Genomic DNA, 17,676 nt, shown 5'->3' with positions numbered 1-17,676 from the left:
TGGGAGCCAGGACTCCTGGGTTCTCACCCTGGCTCTGGGAGGGGAGTGGGGTCTAGTGGTTAGAGCTGGGCGAGGCGGGCATAGCAACAGCCTCACATGGCAAATGTGACTCAGCCCCTGTGCTCTTCCCTCCCACACATCCTGTGTGTCTTTACCATGGTCTGCCTTGGCCTCGCCCCCAGCCCCGGATGTGGGTGATTGAGGCGGGCACTGGGCCCTAGAGGGAACTTCACAACAAACGTAGCAATCGCTGGGCCGCTGCTGGAGGGGAGAGTGGCTGAGCGCTGACTGCGCTGCCCGTAGGCCTGCCCAGGGCGAGCTCACCATGTGGGGTCCTGCCCTGCCCTTCCTCTGCCTCCTCTTCGGTGAGTGTCCACCTGGCAACTGGGGAGAGAACCCAGGAGTCCTGGCTCCCAGCCCCACTGCTCTAAACCATTAGATCCCACTCCCCTCCCAGCACTGGGGACAGAACCCAGGAGTCCTGGCTCCTAACCCCTCCGCCCCCGCTCTAATCCACTAGACCCCCTCTCTGCTGGCAACACTTGGGGGGAACCCAGGAGTCCGGGCTCCCAGGCTCTGGGGACAATCCCCTTGTACTAAGTAACAGATGGGGGAGCCATGGGCATGGCGGGCTGTGACCCGAGGGGATCGGGTCGGGGACAGAGGCTGGCCCCCAGCAGGGAGGGCAGCAGGGAGGGGGTCAGGCCGATCTCCCCAGGAAGAAGTTTCGGTCCAGCTCCAGCCACATCCCCTTGTGCAATCCCCAGGCTGGGACCAGGGCCAGCCTAGGGAAGTGTCTCAAACGCCACTTTTGCTTCCTCTTCACGGCTGAACCCCAGCAGATGCTGCCTTGGGTGGGGGGGGGGGTCGTGCACACCCCCGGCTCCTCCCTCTCCCCAGAGTGGCCATTCCCCACCCCTTAGCCCCCACATATCCACAGCCAGAGCCCCCCACAGCTGGGCAAGGAACCCGGGTACTGCTCTGTACAGCAAGGGGGGCTGAGGGTCAGAGCTGGGGGGTGGGGAGCCCAGGGCTGTGGGTCGGGAGTGAGGGGCACCAGCGGAGCTGAGGCCGGGGGGAGGGGCTGCAGTGGGGCGGAGCAGAAGGAAGCCAACAGGGAATGGCCGCGTTGCTGGATGGACGGGGCAGGGGCCAAGGGGGCGTTGTGGGGGGCTCGGGGGCAGACGCTTGTAGCAGGGGGGCTGGACCTGGATCACAGCCGGTTTCCTTTCTCTCCGCAGCAGACGCCGTCTCCGCCCAGGGACAGGGTGAGTGAGAGCCCGACGGAGCCGAGCCACGGAGAGCGGGACGGCGGGGGGGAGGAGCCCCCCCCCAGCACAGGGCTCAGCCCCTCCAGCAGGGGGCAGCAAACACACCCACTCGCCCCACTCCCCGCGGCACAGCGCCCCCCGCTGACACCCCCGCCTGCTCCCCGCAGCACAGCGCCCCCCGCAGAGCCCCCGCCCCGCTCCCCGCGGCACAGCGCCCCCCGCTGACACCCCCCGCCCCGCTCCCCGCGGCACAGCGCCCCCCGCTGACACCCCCCGCCTGCTCCCCGAGGCACAGCGCCCCCCGCTGACACCCCCCGCCCCGCTCCCCGCGGCACAGCGCCCCCCGCTGACACCCCCCGCCCCGCTCCCCGCGGCACAGCGCCCCCCGCTGACACCCCCCGCCCCGCTCCCCGCGGCACAGCGCCCCCTGCTGACATCCCCGCCTGCTCCCCGCGGCACAGCGCCCCCCGCAGAGCCCCCGCCCTGCTCCCCGCGGCACAGCGCCCCCCGCTGACACCCCCGCCTGCTCCCCGCGGCACAGCGCCCCCCGCTGAGCCCCCGCCCTGCTCCCCGCGGCACAGCGCCCCCCGCTGAGCCCCCGCCTGCTCCCCGCGGCACAGCGCCCCCCGCTGACACCCCCACCCTGCTCCCCGCGGCACAGCGCCCCCCGCTGACACCCCCGCCCCGCTCCCCGCGGCACAGCGCCCCCCGCTGACACCCCCCGCCCCGCTCCCCGCGGCACAGCGCCCCCCCGCAGAGCCCCCCCCCGCTCCCCGCGGCACCAGCGCCCCCCGCTGACACCCCCCGCCCTGCTCCCCGCGGCACAGCGCCCCCCGCTGACACCCCCGCCTGCTCCCCGCGGCACAGCGCCCCCCGCTGACACCCCCGCCCTGCTCCCCGCGGCACAGCGCCCCCCGCTGACACCCCCGCCTGCTCCCCGCAGCACAGCGCCCCCCGCTGACACCCCCCGCCCCGCTCCCCGCGGCACAGCACCCCCCGCTGACACCCCCCGCCCCGCTCCCCGCGGCACAGCGCCCCCCGCTGACACCCCCGCCCTGCTCCCCGCGGCACAGCGCCCCCCGCTGAGCCCCCGCCTGCTCCCCGCGGCACAGCGCCCCCCGCTGACACCCCCCGCCCCGCTTCCCGCGGCACAGCACCCCCCGCTGACACCCCCCGCCCCGCTCCCCGCGGCACAGCGCCCCCCGCTGACATCCCCGCCTGCTCCCCGCGGCACAGCGCCCCCCGCTGACACCCCCGCCTGCTCCCCGCGGCACAGCGCCCCCCGCTGACACCCCCGCCTGCTCCCCGCGGCACAGCGCCCCCCGCTGACACCCCCCGCCCCGCTCCCCGCGGCACAGCGCCCCCCGCAGAGCCCCCGCCTGCTCCCCGCGGCACAGCGCCCCCCGCTGACACCCCCCGCCCCGCTCCCCGTGGCACAGCGCCCCCCGCTGACACCCCCGCCCCGCTCCCCGCGGCACAGCGCCCCCCGCTGACACCCCCCCGCCCCGCTCCCCGCGGCACAGCGCCCCCCGCTGACACCCCCCGCCCTGCTCCCCGCGGCACAGCGCCCCCCGCTGAGCCCCCGCCCTGCTCCCCGCGGCACAGCGCCCCCCGCTGACACCCCCGCCTGCTCCCCGCGGCACAGCGCCCCCCGCAGAGCCCCCGCCTGCTCCCCGCGGCACAGCACCCCCCGCTGACACCCCCCCGCCCAGCTCCCCGCAGCACAGCGCCCCCCCGCAGAGCCCCCGCCTGCTCCCCGCGGCACAGCGCCCCCCGCTGACACCCCCCGCCCCGCTCCCCGCGGCACAGCGCCCCCCGCTGAGCCCCCACCCTGCTCCCCGCGGCACAGCGCCCCCCGCTGACACCCCCGCCTGCTCCCCGCAGCACAGCGCCCCCCGCTGACACCCCCCGCCCCGCTCCCCGCGGCACAGCGCCCCCCGCAGAGCCCCCCCCGCTCCCCGCGGCACAGCGCCCCCCGCTGACACCCCCGCCCTGCTCCCCGCGGCACAGCGCCCCCCGCTGGCCCCCGCCTGCTCCCCGCGGCACAGCGCCCCCCGCTGACACCCCCCGCCCCGCTCCCCGCGGCACAGCACCCCCCGCTGACACCCCCCCGCCCCGCTCCCCGCGGCACAGCGCCCCCCGCTGACATCCCCGCCTGCTCCCCGCGGCACAGCGCCCCCCGCTGACACCCCCGCCTGCTCCCCGCGGCACAGCGCCCCCCGCTGACACCCCCCGCCCCGCTCCCCGCGGCACAGCGCCCCCTGCTGACACCCCCCGCCCCGCTCCCCGTGGCACAGCGCCCCCCGCTGACACCCCCGCCCCGCTCCCCGCGGCACAGCGCCCCCTGCTGACACCCCCCGCCCCGCTCCCCGTGGCACAGCGCCCCCCGCTGACACCCCCGCCCCGCTCCCCGCGGCACAGCGCCCCCCGCTGACACCCCCCGCCCTGCTCCCCGCGGCACAGCGCCCCCCGCTGAGCCCCCGCCCTGCTCCCCGCGGCACAGCGCCCCCCGCTGACACCCCCGCCTGCTCCCCGCGGCACAGCGCCCCCCCGCAGAGCCCCCGCCTGCTCCCCGCGGCACAGCGCCCCCCGCTGACACCCCCCGCCCCGCTCCCCGCGGCACAGCGCCCCCCGCTGAGCCCCCGCCCTGCTCCCCGCGGCACAGCGCCCCCCGCTGACACCCCCCGCCTGCTCCCCGCGGCACAGCGCCCCCCGCAGAGCCCCCGCCTGCTCCCCGCGGCACAGCGCCCCCCGCTGACACCCCCCGCCCAGCTCCCCGCAGCACAGCGCCCCCCCCGCAGAGCCCCCGCCTGCTCCCCGCGGCACAGCGCCCCCCGCTGACACCCCCCGCCCCGCTCCCCGCAGCACAGCGCCCCCCCGCAGAGCCCCCGCCTGCTCCCCGCGGCACAGCGCCCCCCGCTGACACCCCCCGCCCCGCTCCCCGCGGCACAGCGCCCCCTGCTGACACCCCCGCCCTGCTCCCCGCGGCACAGCGCCCCCCGCTGACACCCCCCGCCCCGCTCCCCGCGGCACAGCGCCCCCCGCAGAGCCCCCACCTGCTCCCCGCGGCACAGCGCCCCCCGCTGACACCCCCCCGCCCCGCTCCCCGCGGCACAGCGCCCCCCGCAGAGCCCCCCCCCTCCCCGCGGCACAGCGCCCCCCGCTGACACCCCGCGGCCCCGCTCCCCGCGGCACAGCGGCCCCCGCTGAGCCCCCACCCCGCTCCCCGCAGCACAGCGCCCCCCGCAGAGCCCCTGCCCTGCTCGCCGCAGCCGGTGTCCCCAGTGCCGTGCTGCGTTGTGGGGCTCACAGCCGCTCTCCTGCAGGGCAGTGTGGGGAGTGCTACCAGATCCAGGCGTCCATCATCGTCGGGGTGGTGCTCGGAGACCTCCTCTTCACCCTGTTCCTCATCGCGGGGGTGTATCACTGCACCAAGCGCTGCAGCAAACCCACCGGCAACAGCGGTGAGTGGGGGGGGGCGGAGACCCCCGATCCCTCCCCCGCTGCTGGGTTCCCCCCCCCCCGCCCGCCCGCCACCCCCCTCTCCCGCTGCTGGGATCCCCACCAGCCTGTGCGCCCCACCTCACCCACTCCCTCACTGGATCCCCCCATGCCACCCCCTGCCCCGCTGCCAGAATCCCCCCCCCCCCAATCAGACTGGCTGTTTGCTAACAGAAGCTCTTTGCTTGTCTCTCTCTGTAGAAGACCAGAATATTTATATGAACATGCCTGGAAGAGTCAACTGACCCTCCCCCTGGCCTCCTCCTCAGTACCTAGCTGATCCCACTGCTGACACCATCCTCACCACTGGGGGATAGACATTCTCCGCAGATACCAGCACTTCCTTGTCCCAACACATGGGACATGGGGCCTTTTCCCTCTAGGTGACGCCGGCTCCAATCTGGCCCCAGGGTGCTGACTGGCTGGGTCTCAGAGGAGGGCAATGGGACACGAGGCCTTTCCCCTCGGGGCAGCGCTGGCTCCCATCTGGCCCCAGATTGGGGGCTGGCTGGCTTGGGGGTGGGGGTGAGGGGAATGGGAAAAGGGGCCTTTTCCCTCTAAGGGGCGCTGGCTTGGGGGGTCTGATGTGGTCCCGGGTTTGGGTACAGTCAGGTGGAATCTTGGCTCCCCGGTGCCCCCAGCTGATTGGTGACAGAATCACATGCCCTAGCCCCAGTTTGGGGGTTGCTGGGGTTTCCCAGTTTCATGGCCAATCCCAAGGGCTTTCCCCAGTTTGGGGGTGAATGCAAAGGCAGTCATTTTGGGGGCTTGCATTCCCCTTTTTGGGGGGTTGTCGTTTGGGGGGGCTGAGCCCTGGAGGGGGGACTCTGGGACCAGCTCAGGGGGTGCAGAATTTAGCTCCATTCTGAGCAGGGGAAGGGCTGGATTTTGGGGGGGAACACCCCGATTGCCAGAGGGACACCCCAGAGCTGGGCAGGGGCTCACGTTAGGGGGCAATGAAAGGGAGCCAGCGAGCGCCTGGGCTAACGCTGAGGGAGGGCCGACTTTTGGGGGTGCTACCCGGCCACCCCCAGGGATGGGGGAGGAAACAGAAGACACCCCCCTCTGCCCCCACCTGACCCCCATCAGCCCCAAGCATTAAAGGGTTTGGGGCTATAGGCCACCCTACTGCTTCTCTTCATCTTTACTATTAAAACAAGTGGCCTGTTTACTTTGACTCCAGTCGCGCTTTATTGTGACTCCCTTGGCACCCCCTGCTGAGCCCCCACCCTGTTCTCTGCAGCTCAGTGCCCCTCTGGGGGTCGCTGGCTCCAATCCCGCCCCAGGGCGGCGACTGGCTGGCTCTCAGCGCGTGGGGAATGGGACATCGGGCCTTTCCCCTCTGGGGGTCGCTGGCTCCAATCCCGCCCCAGGGTGGCAACTGGCTGGCTCTCAGCGCATGGGGAATGGGACATCGGGCCTTTCCCCTCTGGGGGTCGCTGGCTCCAATCCAGCCCCAGGGCGGCGACTGGCTGGCTCTCAGCGCATGGGGAATGGGACATCAGGTCTTTCCCTTCTGGGGGTCGCTGGCTCCAATCCCGCCCCAGGGCAGCGACTGGCTGGCTCTCAGCGCGTGGGGAATGGGACATCGGCCCTTTCCCCTCTGGGGCCACCGGCTACCGTCCAGCCCCAGGGTTTAGGTCTGGCTGGCTCAGGGGTGCAGGGAATGGGACACGGAGTCTTTCCTGTGTAGGGGGCGCCAGCACTTTAGAGATCTTAGCTACAGGGATGACTCACCCGCTGCTGGGATGCAGCCACCTCTGGGGCGGGGCAGCAGGGTAACAGCCGCACATAACACCTCATGGTGATGGCTCATCAGGTGCTGAGATGCATCTGCCTCTGAGGAAACTCTCAGCAAATAAGCTTTATTAAACTTGAAATCGTACCAAGCACTTCAACACCAACAAAAATAACATGTTTGAGAAATTCCCAGCCAAAAAACCTTTACTGTGAAAATTGTACCAATAGCTTTCACCTGGAAAAAACGGCAACCAAGAAACCTCCCAGTCAAAAACACGTAAACACTGACCTAGGACGAGTAATGGCAACCGGAATGGAAGAGAGAAAAAATATGATAATTCACGAGCTAAAAATTTCCTTAAAATAGAAACAGGACAAAGACTTTCAGGAAAGCAAAAAGCAACTTTGGGAATGTCCAGCCAAAAAACTTTGTTAACGTCAACCCAAGAACTTTAACGGAAAAAGAGCAAGTCAGGAAATTTCCAAGCAAAAAAAACTTTGCTAACGTTGAAATTGTACCAATAACTTCGATGAAGGAAAAGCAACGAAGAAAATTCCCTGAGAAACAACTTTGCTAAAGCTGAAATTATACCAATCACGGTGAGGAGAAAAATAGCAAGGAAGGAAATTCCCAGCCAAAAAACTTTGTTAAGATCGCAAAACCGCAACCCGGGACCAGGGCTGGGGTCTTTGTAACCCGCTCATCCAGAGACAAGCAGGGTGCTTCAACTGGAGATTAAATGAGTCCAGCAGAGAGGAAATGCATCTCTGAAGAACTGCAGGGTGGGATCAATGCTGGAGATTTGAGGGGAACTGCATGTTTGCACAGAATGGTGCTCAGAGCGGGTGGCAGGGAGATAAACTGTGACGGCTGCATGAGTTTGACACCCTGGCACCAGCCACTTGGGTGCCGAGCGGGCGTGGGACGGAGACGGGGCATTAATAATTGGCTCCCGACTTCTTCAGGTCACTGTAAATATCCAATCTCTGACCCTGGAGCTCCTACAAGAGGAGAAACGGAGAGTGTCAGAGAGGGCTCCTGGGAGCCAGGATTCCTGGGTTCTACCCCAGTGCTGGAAGGGCAGTGGGGTCTAGTGGTTAGTGGGGGCTGGGAGCCAGGATTCCTGGGTTCTACCCCAGTGCTGGGAGGGCAGTGGGGTCTAGTGGTTAGTGGGGGGCTGGGAGCCAGGATTCCTGGGTTCTATCCCCTACTCTGCCACTGATTCAAATCACATCCTAATCTGTGCCTTGGTTTCCCCATCATATCAAACAGGGCTAATGCTCTTTTCCCTTATCCCCCGTGTGCAGGGTCGGGGGGCGGGTAAGTGATGGTGCTGTGGATCATTAGTATCAGCCAGGAGCTGAGATCCCTGCCAGCTAGTGGCTGTAACTGAGGGCAAATCTCCAGGCTCTCTGGTCAGTGCAGGGGCCCTGACACGTGGCTGAGACAACCCCGGTCGTGATACATTGTGGGAGCGAGGGGCTGGGGCCAGGGGAAACAGCAGGTCATGCTCACCTGGTAGGGTGACTCCATCTCAGCGTTGGGGGACTTCTTGACCTCCCCTGTGGGGGAAAGAAATAAACGTCCGTCTGTGCGTGCGGGGGGTGATCAGGGACAGACGGACACAGGAAGAGCAGGGCCAATCCCACCAGCAGGTGGCAGAAGAGACACCCCCCTCCCGTGCAGTCCCACTCAACCTAGATGCCCCCGTCTCGCTGGGAGGCCCCCACTTTTCCTGGGTGTCCCTGGCATCCACCCAACCCCAGCCCCGGCATCCTTCCCCAACCTCATGCCCTGGCTGCCCCCAATTCCTCCCCTGTCCACCCCCTGGGTGCTCCCCCATTCCCTCTACCACTCCCAACCCCGTCCCCTGTATGACCCTCAACCCCATCCCCTGGCTGCTCCCCGATCCCTCCCCTGCCCCATCCACTGGGTGCTCCCCTGTTCCCTCTATGACTCCCAACCCCATCCCCTGGCTGCCCCCAATTCCTCCCCTGTCCCACCCCCTGGGTGCTCCCCCATTCCCGTCCCCTGTATGACCCTCAAACCCATCCCCTGGCTGCTCCCCGATCCCTCCCCTGTCCCATCTGCTGGGTGCTCCCCTGTTCCCTCTATGACTCCCAACCCCATTCCCTGGCTGCCCCCAATTCCTCCCTGCCCCACCCCCTGGGTGCCCCCAGTTACCTGTATGACCCCCAACCGCGTACCCTGGCTGTCCCCCAACTCTTCCCCTGCTCCACTCCCTGGCTGCCCCCCAATTTCTCCCCTGCCCCATCCGCTGGGTGCTCCCCTGTTCCCTCTATGACTCCCAACCCCATCCCCTGGCTGCCCCCAATACCTCCCTGCCCCACCCCCTGGGTGCCCTCCGTTCCCTGTATGACCCCCAACCGCGTACCCTGGCTGTCCCCCAACTCTTCTCCTGCTCCACTCCCTGGCTGCCCCCCAATTTATCCCCTGCCCCTTCCCCTGGATGTCCCCCTGTTCCCTGTATGACTCCCAACCCCATCCCCTGTGCACCCCCCAGCCCCGGCGTGCTCCCCAGTGCCATACCCCGTGCGCTCTCCCGTTGGTGGTGGATCTTGCCAGCCAGGAAGTAGACAGCCAGCGCGATGAACAGCGTCAGCAGCAGGTCCCCCATGACCAGCCCCGCGATCAGCCCCCCACTCACCTCGGGGCAGCCGGTGCAATCTGGGAGGGCGTGGGGAGAGAGCGAGATGGGCATCGAGCAATGGATCTGTGGAGTATGGTGGGGGAGGAGAGAGGGTGGGAAGGGGGCAGGGTGGGGGGGAGAAGGGTAAGGAGAGTGGGGGGGCAGGAGAGAAGGAGAGGGAGGTTGGGAGTGGGGGCCATGAGGGGAGGGGTGGGGGTTGTGTGGGACTGCGGGAGGGAGGCAGAGAGAGAAGGCAAGGGGGCACGAAATGGAGCGGGGGGAAGGAAAAAGGCGAGGGGGGGTGGGGAACAGGGGGCTGAGACCAGAGTGGTGGGGCAGAGAAGAGCTGTGGGGGCAAGGAGGGGGTGGGGGACTAGAGGCATTGGGGGAGGGGGCAAGGAGGGGGTGGGGGAGTAGAGATGCAGGGGGGCAGGGAAATGAGCTGGGGGGCAGGGAAGGAATGGGGTGCGGGGTGGGGCGCTGGAACAATTTGTAAAGTGGGGGTGTGGGGGACAGCTGAGAGCCACTGAACCAAACTGGAAACCCGGGAAACCCCCTCAAGCCAGGGGGCACGGCCAGGCCCCAGCACCCCGAGATCCAGTCCCTAGGTGTGGGGCAGCTCCTCACCTCTCTGTGCGTTAACAGAACCTGCAAGACAAAGAAAAGGACCTTCAGTCTAATGGTTAGAGCAGGGGGGTCTGGGGGCCAGGTCTCCTGGGTTCTCTCCCCAGCTCTGGGAGGGAAGTGGGAGCTAGTGGTTAGAGCAGGGGGTTTGGGACCCAGGACTCCTGGGTTCTCTTCCCAGATCTGCCCCAGAACTACTGTGTAACTTGGATAATTAGTGTGAGGAGGTGGGCCCGGGAGGGAATCGCTCTTATGGGCCCAGGGGCTGCTGGGTGGAGCCGAGCGGTCGAGCTCCGCAGGGCCAGTCTCCAGGGGCCCGTGGCTCCCCGGTTCGCTCCTCGCTCCCCAGTGCGCCTCGATCCAATAACAATGTCCCTCCCCGCCCCCCCGCGCTAACATCCACCTGGGATGGACACAGCTCCAGCTTCGCTGTGAGACCTTGGGCAAAGTCACTTCCGAAGCTCCGATCTCGGAGACTGTCCTGAGCTCAGCTCCCCCGGGGTCGATCCGGAGTCACCCCCTGACTGCAATGGGAGGGGCAGGGCTGGGTTCTGATCTCAGCTCCCCTGGGGTCGATCCGGAGTCACCCCCTGACTGCAGCGGGGGCAGGGCTGGGTTCTGATCAATCCAGAGTCACCCCTGACTGCAATGGGAGGGGCAGGGCTGGGTTCTGATCTCAGCTCCCAGGGGTCGATCCGGAGTCACCCCCTGATGGCAGCGGGGGCAGGGCTGGGTTCTGATCAATCCAGAGTCACCCCTGACTGCAATGGGAGGGGCAGGGCTGGGTTCTGATCTCGGCTCCCCCCGAGTTGATCCAGAGTCACTCCCTGACTGCTGCGGGGGGTGAGGGGGCAGGGCTGGGTTCTGATCTGAGCTCCCATGTGGTATCTGTGCAGTGACCCTGCCCCCCCCCATTGCACCCCCCCCCAGCTCTGCACGTGATGTGTTTCCGGTCAGTTCGCCTAGCTGCTGCAGGGCCCCGTGGTCAGTTTCACGTCTCTGGTTTCTCTACTTGAGGCCTGCTCCTGCTCTGGGTTTGTACTGGGGGGAGGGGGAGGGGGGGACAGCAGGATCCCCCGCCCATCTCCCATCCTCTGTCCCCCCCTTAGGCTCACTCTGTCTAACACCCTGAGGTCACCATGCCACTGGGGCGCTGTACCAACGACCCCCATGTACCATAAACCCCTGGGACAGGCCCCAGGACTCCAGGGTTCTATCAGGGCTCTGGGAAGAGAGTGGAGTCTAGTGGTTAGAGCAGCGGGGGCTGGGAGCCCGGACTCCTGGGTTCCATTCCGTTAATGTGACCAGGGCTTGCCAGGCTGAGGCGGCCGGAAGCTCGAGTCCCGTGGCTGGGTATTTTTAAGCACGCCATGGCTGGAGATTGAAGGAGGAAGGATACAGAGAAGTGTGGGGGGAGGGGAGACCCATAAGTAGGAGCCTGAGCCCCACAGGGCACCCAGACAGCTTGGGACCCCCCTCTGTGCCATCCCATTAACACCACTCAGCCAAGGGAAACTGAGGCACAGAGAAGGGTAAGGGACTTGATCAAGGCCTGGCATGGGTGGAACCCAGGAGCCAAGGCTCCCTGCCCCAACCTCACACACTCCTGCTCCTAGCTGGCTCCCAGGCCCGCCCCCCCGCTCTAACCACTAGACCCCACCCCCCTCCCAAAGCCAGGGAGAGAACCCAGGAGTCCTGGCTCTCAGCACCCACTCCCGGCTTTAACCACTGGACCCCACTCCCCTCCCAGAGCCCAGGCGTCCTGGCCTTGCCCACCCCCCTTGTGTTGTTTTTTGCTGAGTCTCTCCTTGGAAAGGGGAAGCAGAAGTGGGTGCAGAAGGGGTAACGCTGCGGGGAGGGGCTTGGGAAGCCCACAGCAGAGCAGCGGGCAGGCTGGATGAGGAGACAGGACCCTGCTGGGACCCCCATTCCTGCCCCCACAGCCCTGGAGGGGTCCCCAGCATCCCGTGGGTGTCAATGGCCAATGCTCCTCTGGAGTGCTGGGGGCTGTTGATTGGTGGGGGAGTCTAGGGGTTCCTGGAGGGAGGGGCAGACCGGCCGGGGCTGTGGTGCTGGGGATTGTATTGGTGGAGGGCTGGGCTGGGTGGGGGCGTCAGCTGGGTGGGGAGACGGAGAATTGGTGTGGGGGGGCACTATAGAGGATGATGGTATTCTGCCAAGGCAGGGTTGGGAGATATTGGCGGACACTGTGGGGGGCTCTTCTGATGAAGGGGGGAGTAGGGGGGAAAGGCAGGTCCTGGGGGACATCTCGTGTTAATGGGTGGAGGTGGGGGGGGAAGGGATCGATCTGGGGGGCTGTGAGTGGGAGAGGATAGATCTGGGGGAGCTGCGATGCAGGGGAGGTTTGGGGGAGCTGGGGGTGGGGGGGGTCAGACTCACCCAACAGTGCCCAGGCCAAGCCCAGTAGGGCGCAGAGGGCTGGGGGGCCCAGAGGTCCCATGGTGCTGGGGTGTAGAGATGTCTGGCTGGGGCGTCTGCCGGGCGCTGGGGTATCCGCGGGAGGGGCCGGGTGCTGCGGATGGAGCCAAGCGACAGCACGGACGGGAAATCCTCGAAAAGAGGAAGAGAAGTGGCCGGGGGGGGGGGGGGAAGAGCTAGAGACCGCAGGACACAGCCCGCCCCCCCCCCCGCAGCGTTAACTACTTCCTCCCCACTGTGCCTGGCACTGCACCCCCTCACCTCACTGCAATCCTCTGCACCCCCGGCCCACTGCAATCCACTGTACTGGGCACTGCACCCCGTGCCTCACTGCACCCCACTGTGCTAGGCACTGCATCACTGCACCCATCACTGCACCCCATGTCTAACTGCACTGGGCACTGCACCCCCGCACCCCACTGCACACCATGCCTCACTGCGCCCCACCGTGCTGGTCACTGCACTACACTGCATTGATCACTGCACCCCCATGCCTAACTGCACTGGGCACTGCACCCCACTATAATCCATAATCCACACCCTACTCCAATACACTGCTCTCCACTGCACCGGTCACTGCATCCCCCATCTTCACGGAACCTCACCCCCCCCCCTGCCCCTGCACAGTGCTGCACTGCATCCCTCCACTCACACTGCACCCCACTGCATCCTCACACTTCACTGCCCCCCCGAGACCCCATTCTGCCAGGCACCAGCCCCACACAGCCACTGCACCTTGCATAACTGCACTCCCCCCCCCCCACCCCGCCCACTGCCCCAGAGGAGGCAGAGCCTAGTCCAAGCCCCTCCCCATTTGGGAACTGAGCCTGGTCACGGGAAACCTGCAGCCACTTCCACACCCAGACCCCTACCCTGCCTGGGGCACGTGGGGGGGGGGGGGAGGAAGAGGGGAGGAGAAAGGGTGTGAGCAGTAACACACCCGTCACACACACCGACAAATGCTAAAGTGCGTGTGAGGTTGCGTACAGCCACCCGTGAACGTGCAAAATACCTGTTGGTGTGTGCGGAAAGCAACACACCCGTGCTGCACGCACACGGAGCCTGGCACAAAAGCATCACACGTAGGGGGACAGAAACAAATGCCCACAGATGCACTTACACACAATGTGTATGAGCTAATACACACACAATGGTGTGCAAAAATACACCCCCCCCCATGCACAGGGCACACACACCAGATGCCCACACCCCTCCGGCACAAAATGCACCCCCCCAATGGATGCAAACACACATCATCGGTGCACACACCTTCAAGCACAAATGCATGCACCTGCCAACACAAACAGATGCATACAAGTGCAAAGCAGAGCAAAAATGCACACACCTTTGTGCCCAGATGCCTCTGCAAATACACACACGCACTCACAAAAACACCCCCCCAGGGATGTACACACCCCCTTCACAAATGCACCAAGAAAACTGCATGCCACATCCCCCTCTGCAAATGCACAACACACCACACCTACCCACACAAACACCTGCACAGAAATGCAGGTGTTTGCACACACACAAAGCCATAGAATATCAGGGTTGGAAGGGACCTCAGGAGGTCATCTAGTCCAACCCCCTGCTCAAAGCAGGACCAATCCCCAATTTTTGTCCCAGATCCCTAAATGGCCCCCTCAAGGATTGAACTCACAACCTTGGGTTTAGTAGGCCAATGCTCAAACCACTGAGCTCCCTGCCTGCATAAAGGCACAAATACTTGCCCACGCAGCCTTATCTTACCAATGTGCACCGCCAGCCATGCAGCTGCAGCAACGGGCTGGGACAGCAGGGCACTTTTCCGACATATTTTGTGGGAATATGTTGTCTGTGCCTCAGTTTCCCCTCAGTGGTGCATGGTTCCCCAGGTGGTGGGAAAAGGTTGTTTACTCTTTGCAGAAACCCGGGTGTGGTTGACACCTACCTGCCTGGGCCGCACGCCCACGGAGCCTCTGAGAAGACACTGGCCATGCCAACTGCCTGGATGTTTGGCACCTAGCAATACCCTTGGGTGGCCCCCCGCAGCCTGGAGCCAGGAGGGTCTGACCAGCCAGGGAACAAAGGGTGGAGGAGGGGTCTGGTGGGTTTGTTAGGTGTGGGGCTGCTGGAAGCGAGAGGGGTCAGAGCCAGAGGCCAGAGCGGGGTCAGAGGTCTCTGGGCTGACGCAGATGGACCAGGCCGTAACTTTCTGTTCTCGGTGTTAACTAAGGGCTTTTTCCAGGTTCCAGGAAGCTCATAACCCTCCTGCTTTTACACCACTGCCCGAGAGTCACTCCAGATTAAGGAGGTTGGGGCACATTGCTCCCTTTGGGGGTACACGTCTCCCTCCGGTGTCCAAATCAGGCAGACTCGCTGCAGGGAGCTCATGGCATGAGGCAGGGGTGTGAAAGACTCCGAGGTTAGGTCCCAGGAGGTGGTGAAGCCAGGTGGTTGCTCCTTGGGGGGCAGGGGGGCTGACACGCTGAAGGGGGCCTCCCGGGGCTGGCCCCGTGGATCTGTGAGACATGCACATGCGGATCCATGCAAAAATGCACACCGGGTGATGCAGGGGTGTGGAAGACTCCAAGGTTAGGTCCCAGGAGGTGGTGAAGCCAGGTGGTTGCTCCCAGTGAGGGGGGCGGGGGACTGACACGCTGAAGGAGGCCTCCCCAGGGCTGGCCCCGTGGATCTGTGACACATACAGACACGGATCCGTGCAAAAATGCACCCCCCCCCCCACGCACCAAGATGCCCGCTCAGCTCCAAACGCGGATGGGCAAGCGCACGCCCACACGCTCCCGCGGCAACGTGCAAGGAAAAATTCACGCATGGGCCACGGCGGCCAACAACACACGCACGATAGACCCCTGCGCGGGACTCCTTTTTTAACCCCGCTCCCGTCCCACCTGCAATACCTGCTCCCGCATTTCTTCCATTTTCGTCCCAGAAATCTTAGATCCCGCAAATCCCGCAAGAAAGACAGATCCCCCCAGGCTGCTAAAAAAACCCAACATAAAACCGATCGGTGAAGATATCTACGTAAACGGAACTCAGGCACAATTTTTACCACTGAAAGAATAAAACAAAACTTGGTTAAACCATGTACACACACACTGGAATGCCTGTTATAATAGACAGGAAATCTCTTTCTATCCCTCGCTTAACTTGAAGTACGAAAAACTTCATTTTAACAGACAGACTTGCTTGGCATTGCTGAGATTCTCTTTCTGCCAAACTGACCGGAGCTTTCGTGTGTTCCTGCAAATCATGGCAGCCTGGGGTATTTGCCCACCTGCCACAAAGTACATTTCACCCACCCCCACTATTATGGCAGCGAGTCCGACTGGACCCGCCAGATCCAGGCCCGCTGCAGAGTTCTCCTGTGGATCTGTGACACGTATGCACACGGATTCGTGCAAAAATACACCCCCTCCATGCACCGAACCGCACACTCGGCTCCAAAAGCTCAGGTGCAAAAGCACGCCCACGTGCTCCGGCTGCAACATGGAAAGAAAACTGCATGGGTACGGCACACAGAGGCCAACAACAATGCATGCGTGATCCCTCAGGGGCCCCAGTGCTCCCTGCTCTACCCCCCCAGACCCCACTCCCCTTCCAGAGCTGGGGACAGAACCCAGGAGTCCTGGCTCCCAGCCCCTCTGCTCTAACCCACCAGACCCCCTCCCTTCCCAAAGCCAGGGATAGAACCCAGGCGTCCTGAAGAGAATTCAAGATTTGGAGGCGACAGGGGACAGCAGCGCCACCTGGTGGTTGGCTGCGATAGCGCCGATCGCAGACCAAACCCAGCCCTTCGTAGGGTGAGCGAAGTGGGGCCATTCAAATCCCCCTTCCCCAAAGGCAGCAGATGAACTCCCCAGCCAGTCCCCCGTTGGCACGCAGCCCTCTCTGGGTGGAGCACAGGCCCCCCTCCTGCCCTGCCCCCCTCCTGCCCTGCCAGGAGAGCGAAAGAATTGAAGAGACTCCTCCCAGGCTGTATTATGTTTCTCTTTAACAGCCATGGGGCCAGGCGACCCCACCCAGCAGCTGGGCTGCTTGGCATTGCCTTGGGGTGAGAACACGATGAGCCACCTGGCAAGGCTGAGAGGGAGGGCTAAAGCCCTGGGCCGGGAGCCAGGACTCCTGCCTGGGTTCTAGCCGAGTTCTGGGAGGGGAGGGGGGTCTAGTGGTCAGAGCTGGGGGAGGCAGATGGGAGCCAGGACTCCTGGGTTCTAGCCGAGTTCTACAAGAAGGATGTGCATAAATTGGAGAGAGTCCAGAGAAGGGCAACAAAAACGATTAGGGGTCTAGAACACATGACTTATGAGGAGAGGCTGAGGGAGCTGGGATTGTTTAGTCTGCAGAAGAGAAGAATGAGGGGGGATTTGATAGCTGCTTTCAACTACCTGAAAGGGGGTTCCAGAGAGGATGGATCTAGACTATTCTGTGGTAGAAGAGGACAGAATGAGGAGTAATGGTCTCAAGTTGCAGTGGGGGAGGTTTAGGTTGGATATTAGGAAAAACTTTTTCACTAGGAGGGTGGTGAAACACTGGAATGCGTTACCTAGGGAGGTGGTGGAATCTCCTTCCTTAGAAGTTTTTAAGGTCAGGCTTGACAAAGCCCTGGCTGGGATGATTTAATTGGGGATCGGTCCTGCTTTGAGCAGGGGGTTGGACTAGATGACCTCCTGAGGTCCCTTCCAACCCTGATATTCTATGATTCTGGGAGGGGAGGGGGGTCTAGTGGTCAGAGCTGGGGGAGGCAGATGGGAGCCAGGACTCCTGGGTTCTAGCCGAGTTCTGGGAGGGGAGTAGAGTCTAGTGGTCAGAGCTGGGGGAGGCAAATGGGAGCCAGGACTCCTGGGCTTTATCGCCGGTTTGGCCACTACCCTCTGCCCCCTTGCCATAGGTGAACAGGCTGCATGTGGAGGCCCTGGCCAGCCTCACCACGTAGCTTTCTCTGAGCCCAGCTGGGGACACCACCCCCCTGCACTTCAACCAGCTAGGGTATTCCTAGGGACCCCCAGCCAGGAAGGGGCACAGGGCCTGCAGAAACTCTGATGGCAACCAGGGGCAGGCCACCAGGGGCCCAGAGGGGGTGGCCACACGCGGCGTCCCTGAAATGCAGCTGGCTGGAGGATCAGGAACTGTCTCGGCTTCCTGAGTTCACTGAGGATCAGGCCCAGCAGTACCCGAATGGGACCCCGTGGCACCCCTCCTCCCCCAGGACCAGGGCCCCTGGGACCTGGCCCAACTCTGCCGCCAGGCTCAGGCTCTTGGCAGACGCAGGCAGCGTTGCTCACACCTGGGCCAGCTCCCCCCTCTCCCAGCACTGGGCTCAGGCTCTCGGCAGACGCCGGCAGCTCCCGGCAGATTCAGTTTTCAGCTTTTCTCCTCACTTGCGGGGGCTCGAAGCAGAATTTTTTTTTAACTGAAGGCTGAGATTCTGGAGCTGCCCCCAAGGCCAG

General features: G+C 64.6%; 2 protein-coding genes across 3 annotated transcripts; one reads left to right on the top strand and one right to left on the bottom strand.

Annotated features, from left to right (window-relative positions):
- The first annotated feature begins 229 nt into the window (after window positions 1-229).
- On the top strand, window positions 230-5,949 carry HCST (hematopoietic cell signal transducer). Of its 2 annotated transcripts, none has more exons than XM_077841252.1 (4): window positions 230-365; window positions 1,245-1,268; window positions 4,598-4,735; window positions 4,974-5,949. In XM_077841252.1, exons 1-4 carry the CDS (start codon window positions 326-328, stop codon window positions 5,015-5,017), a joined length of 246 nt encoding a protein of 81 aa, XP_077697378.1. In that variant the 5' UTR covers window positions 230-325; the 3' UTR covers window positions 5,018-5,949. The 2 variants fall into 2 exon arrangements, with proteins under 2 accessions (XP_077697378.1, XP_077697377.1); XM_077841251.1 differs by having other exon boundaries at window positions 1,242-1,268.
- Window positions 5,950-6,610: 661 nt separating this feature from the next.
- On the bottom strand, window positions 6,611-12,356 carry TYROBP (transmembrane immune signaling adaptor TYROBP). Its single transcript, XM_077841017.1, has 5 exons — window positions 12,188-12,356; window positions 9,791-9,811; window positions 9,064-9,201; window positions 8,029-8,075; window positions 6,611-7,514 (listed from the first exon to the last, which is right to left on the bottom strand). The coding sequence occupies exons 1-5, from the start codon at window positions 12,246-12,248 to the stop codon at window positions 7,452-7,454; spliced, it is 330 nt and encodes a 109-aa protein (XP_077697143.1). The 5' UTR covers window positions 12,249-12,356; the 3' UTR covers window positions 6,611-7,451.
- Window positions 12,357-17,676: the final 5,320 nt, after the last annotated feature.

Source organism: Eretmochelys imbricata, chromosome 24 (genome assembly GCF_965152235.1).
Source record: "Eretmochelys imbricata isolate rEreImb1 chromosome 24, rEreImb1.hap1, whole genome shotgun sequence".
Classification (NCBI taxonomy): domain Eukaryota; kingdom Metazoa; phylum Chordata; order Testudines; family Cheloniidae; genus Eretmochelys; species Eretmochelys imbricata.
This window is presented reverse-complemented; position numbering and strand designations above follow the sequence as displayed.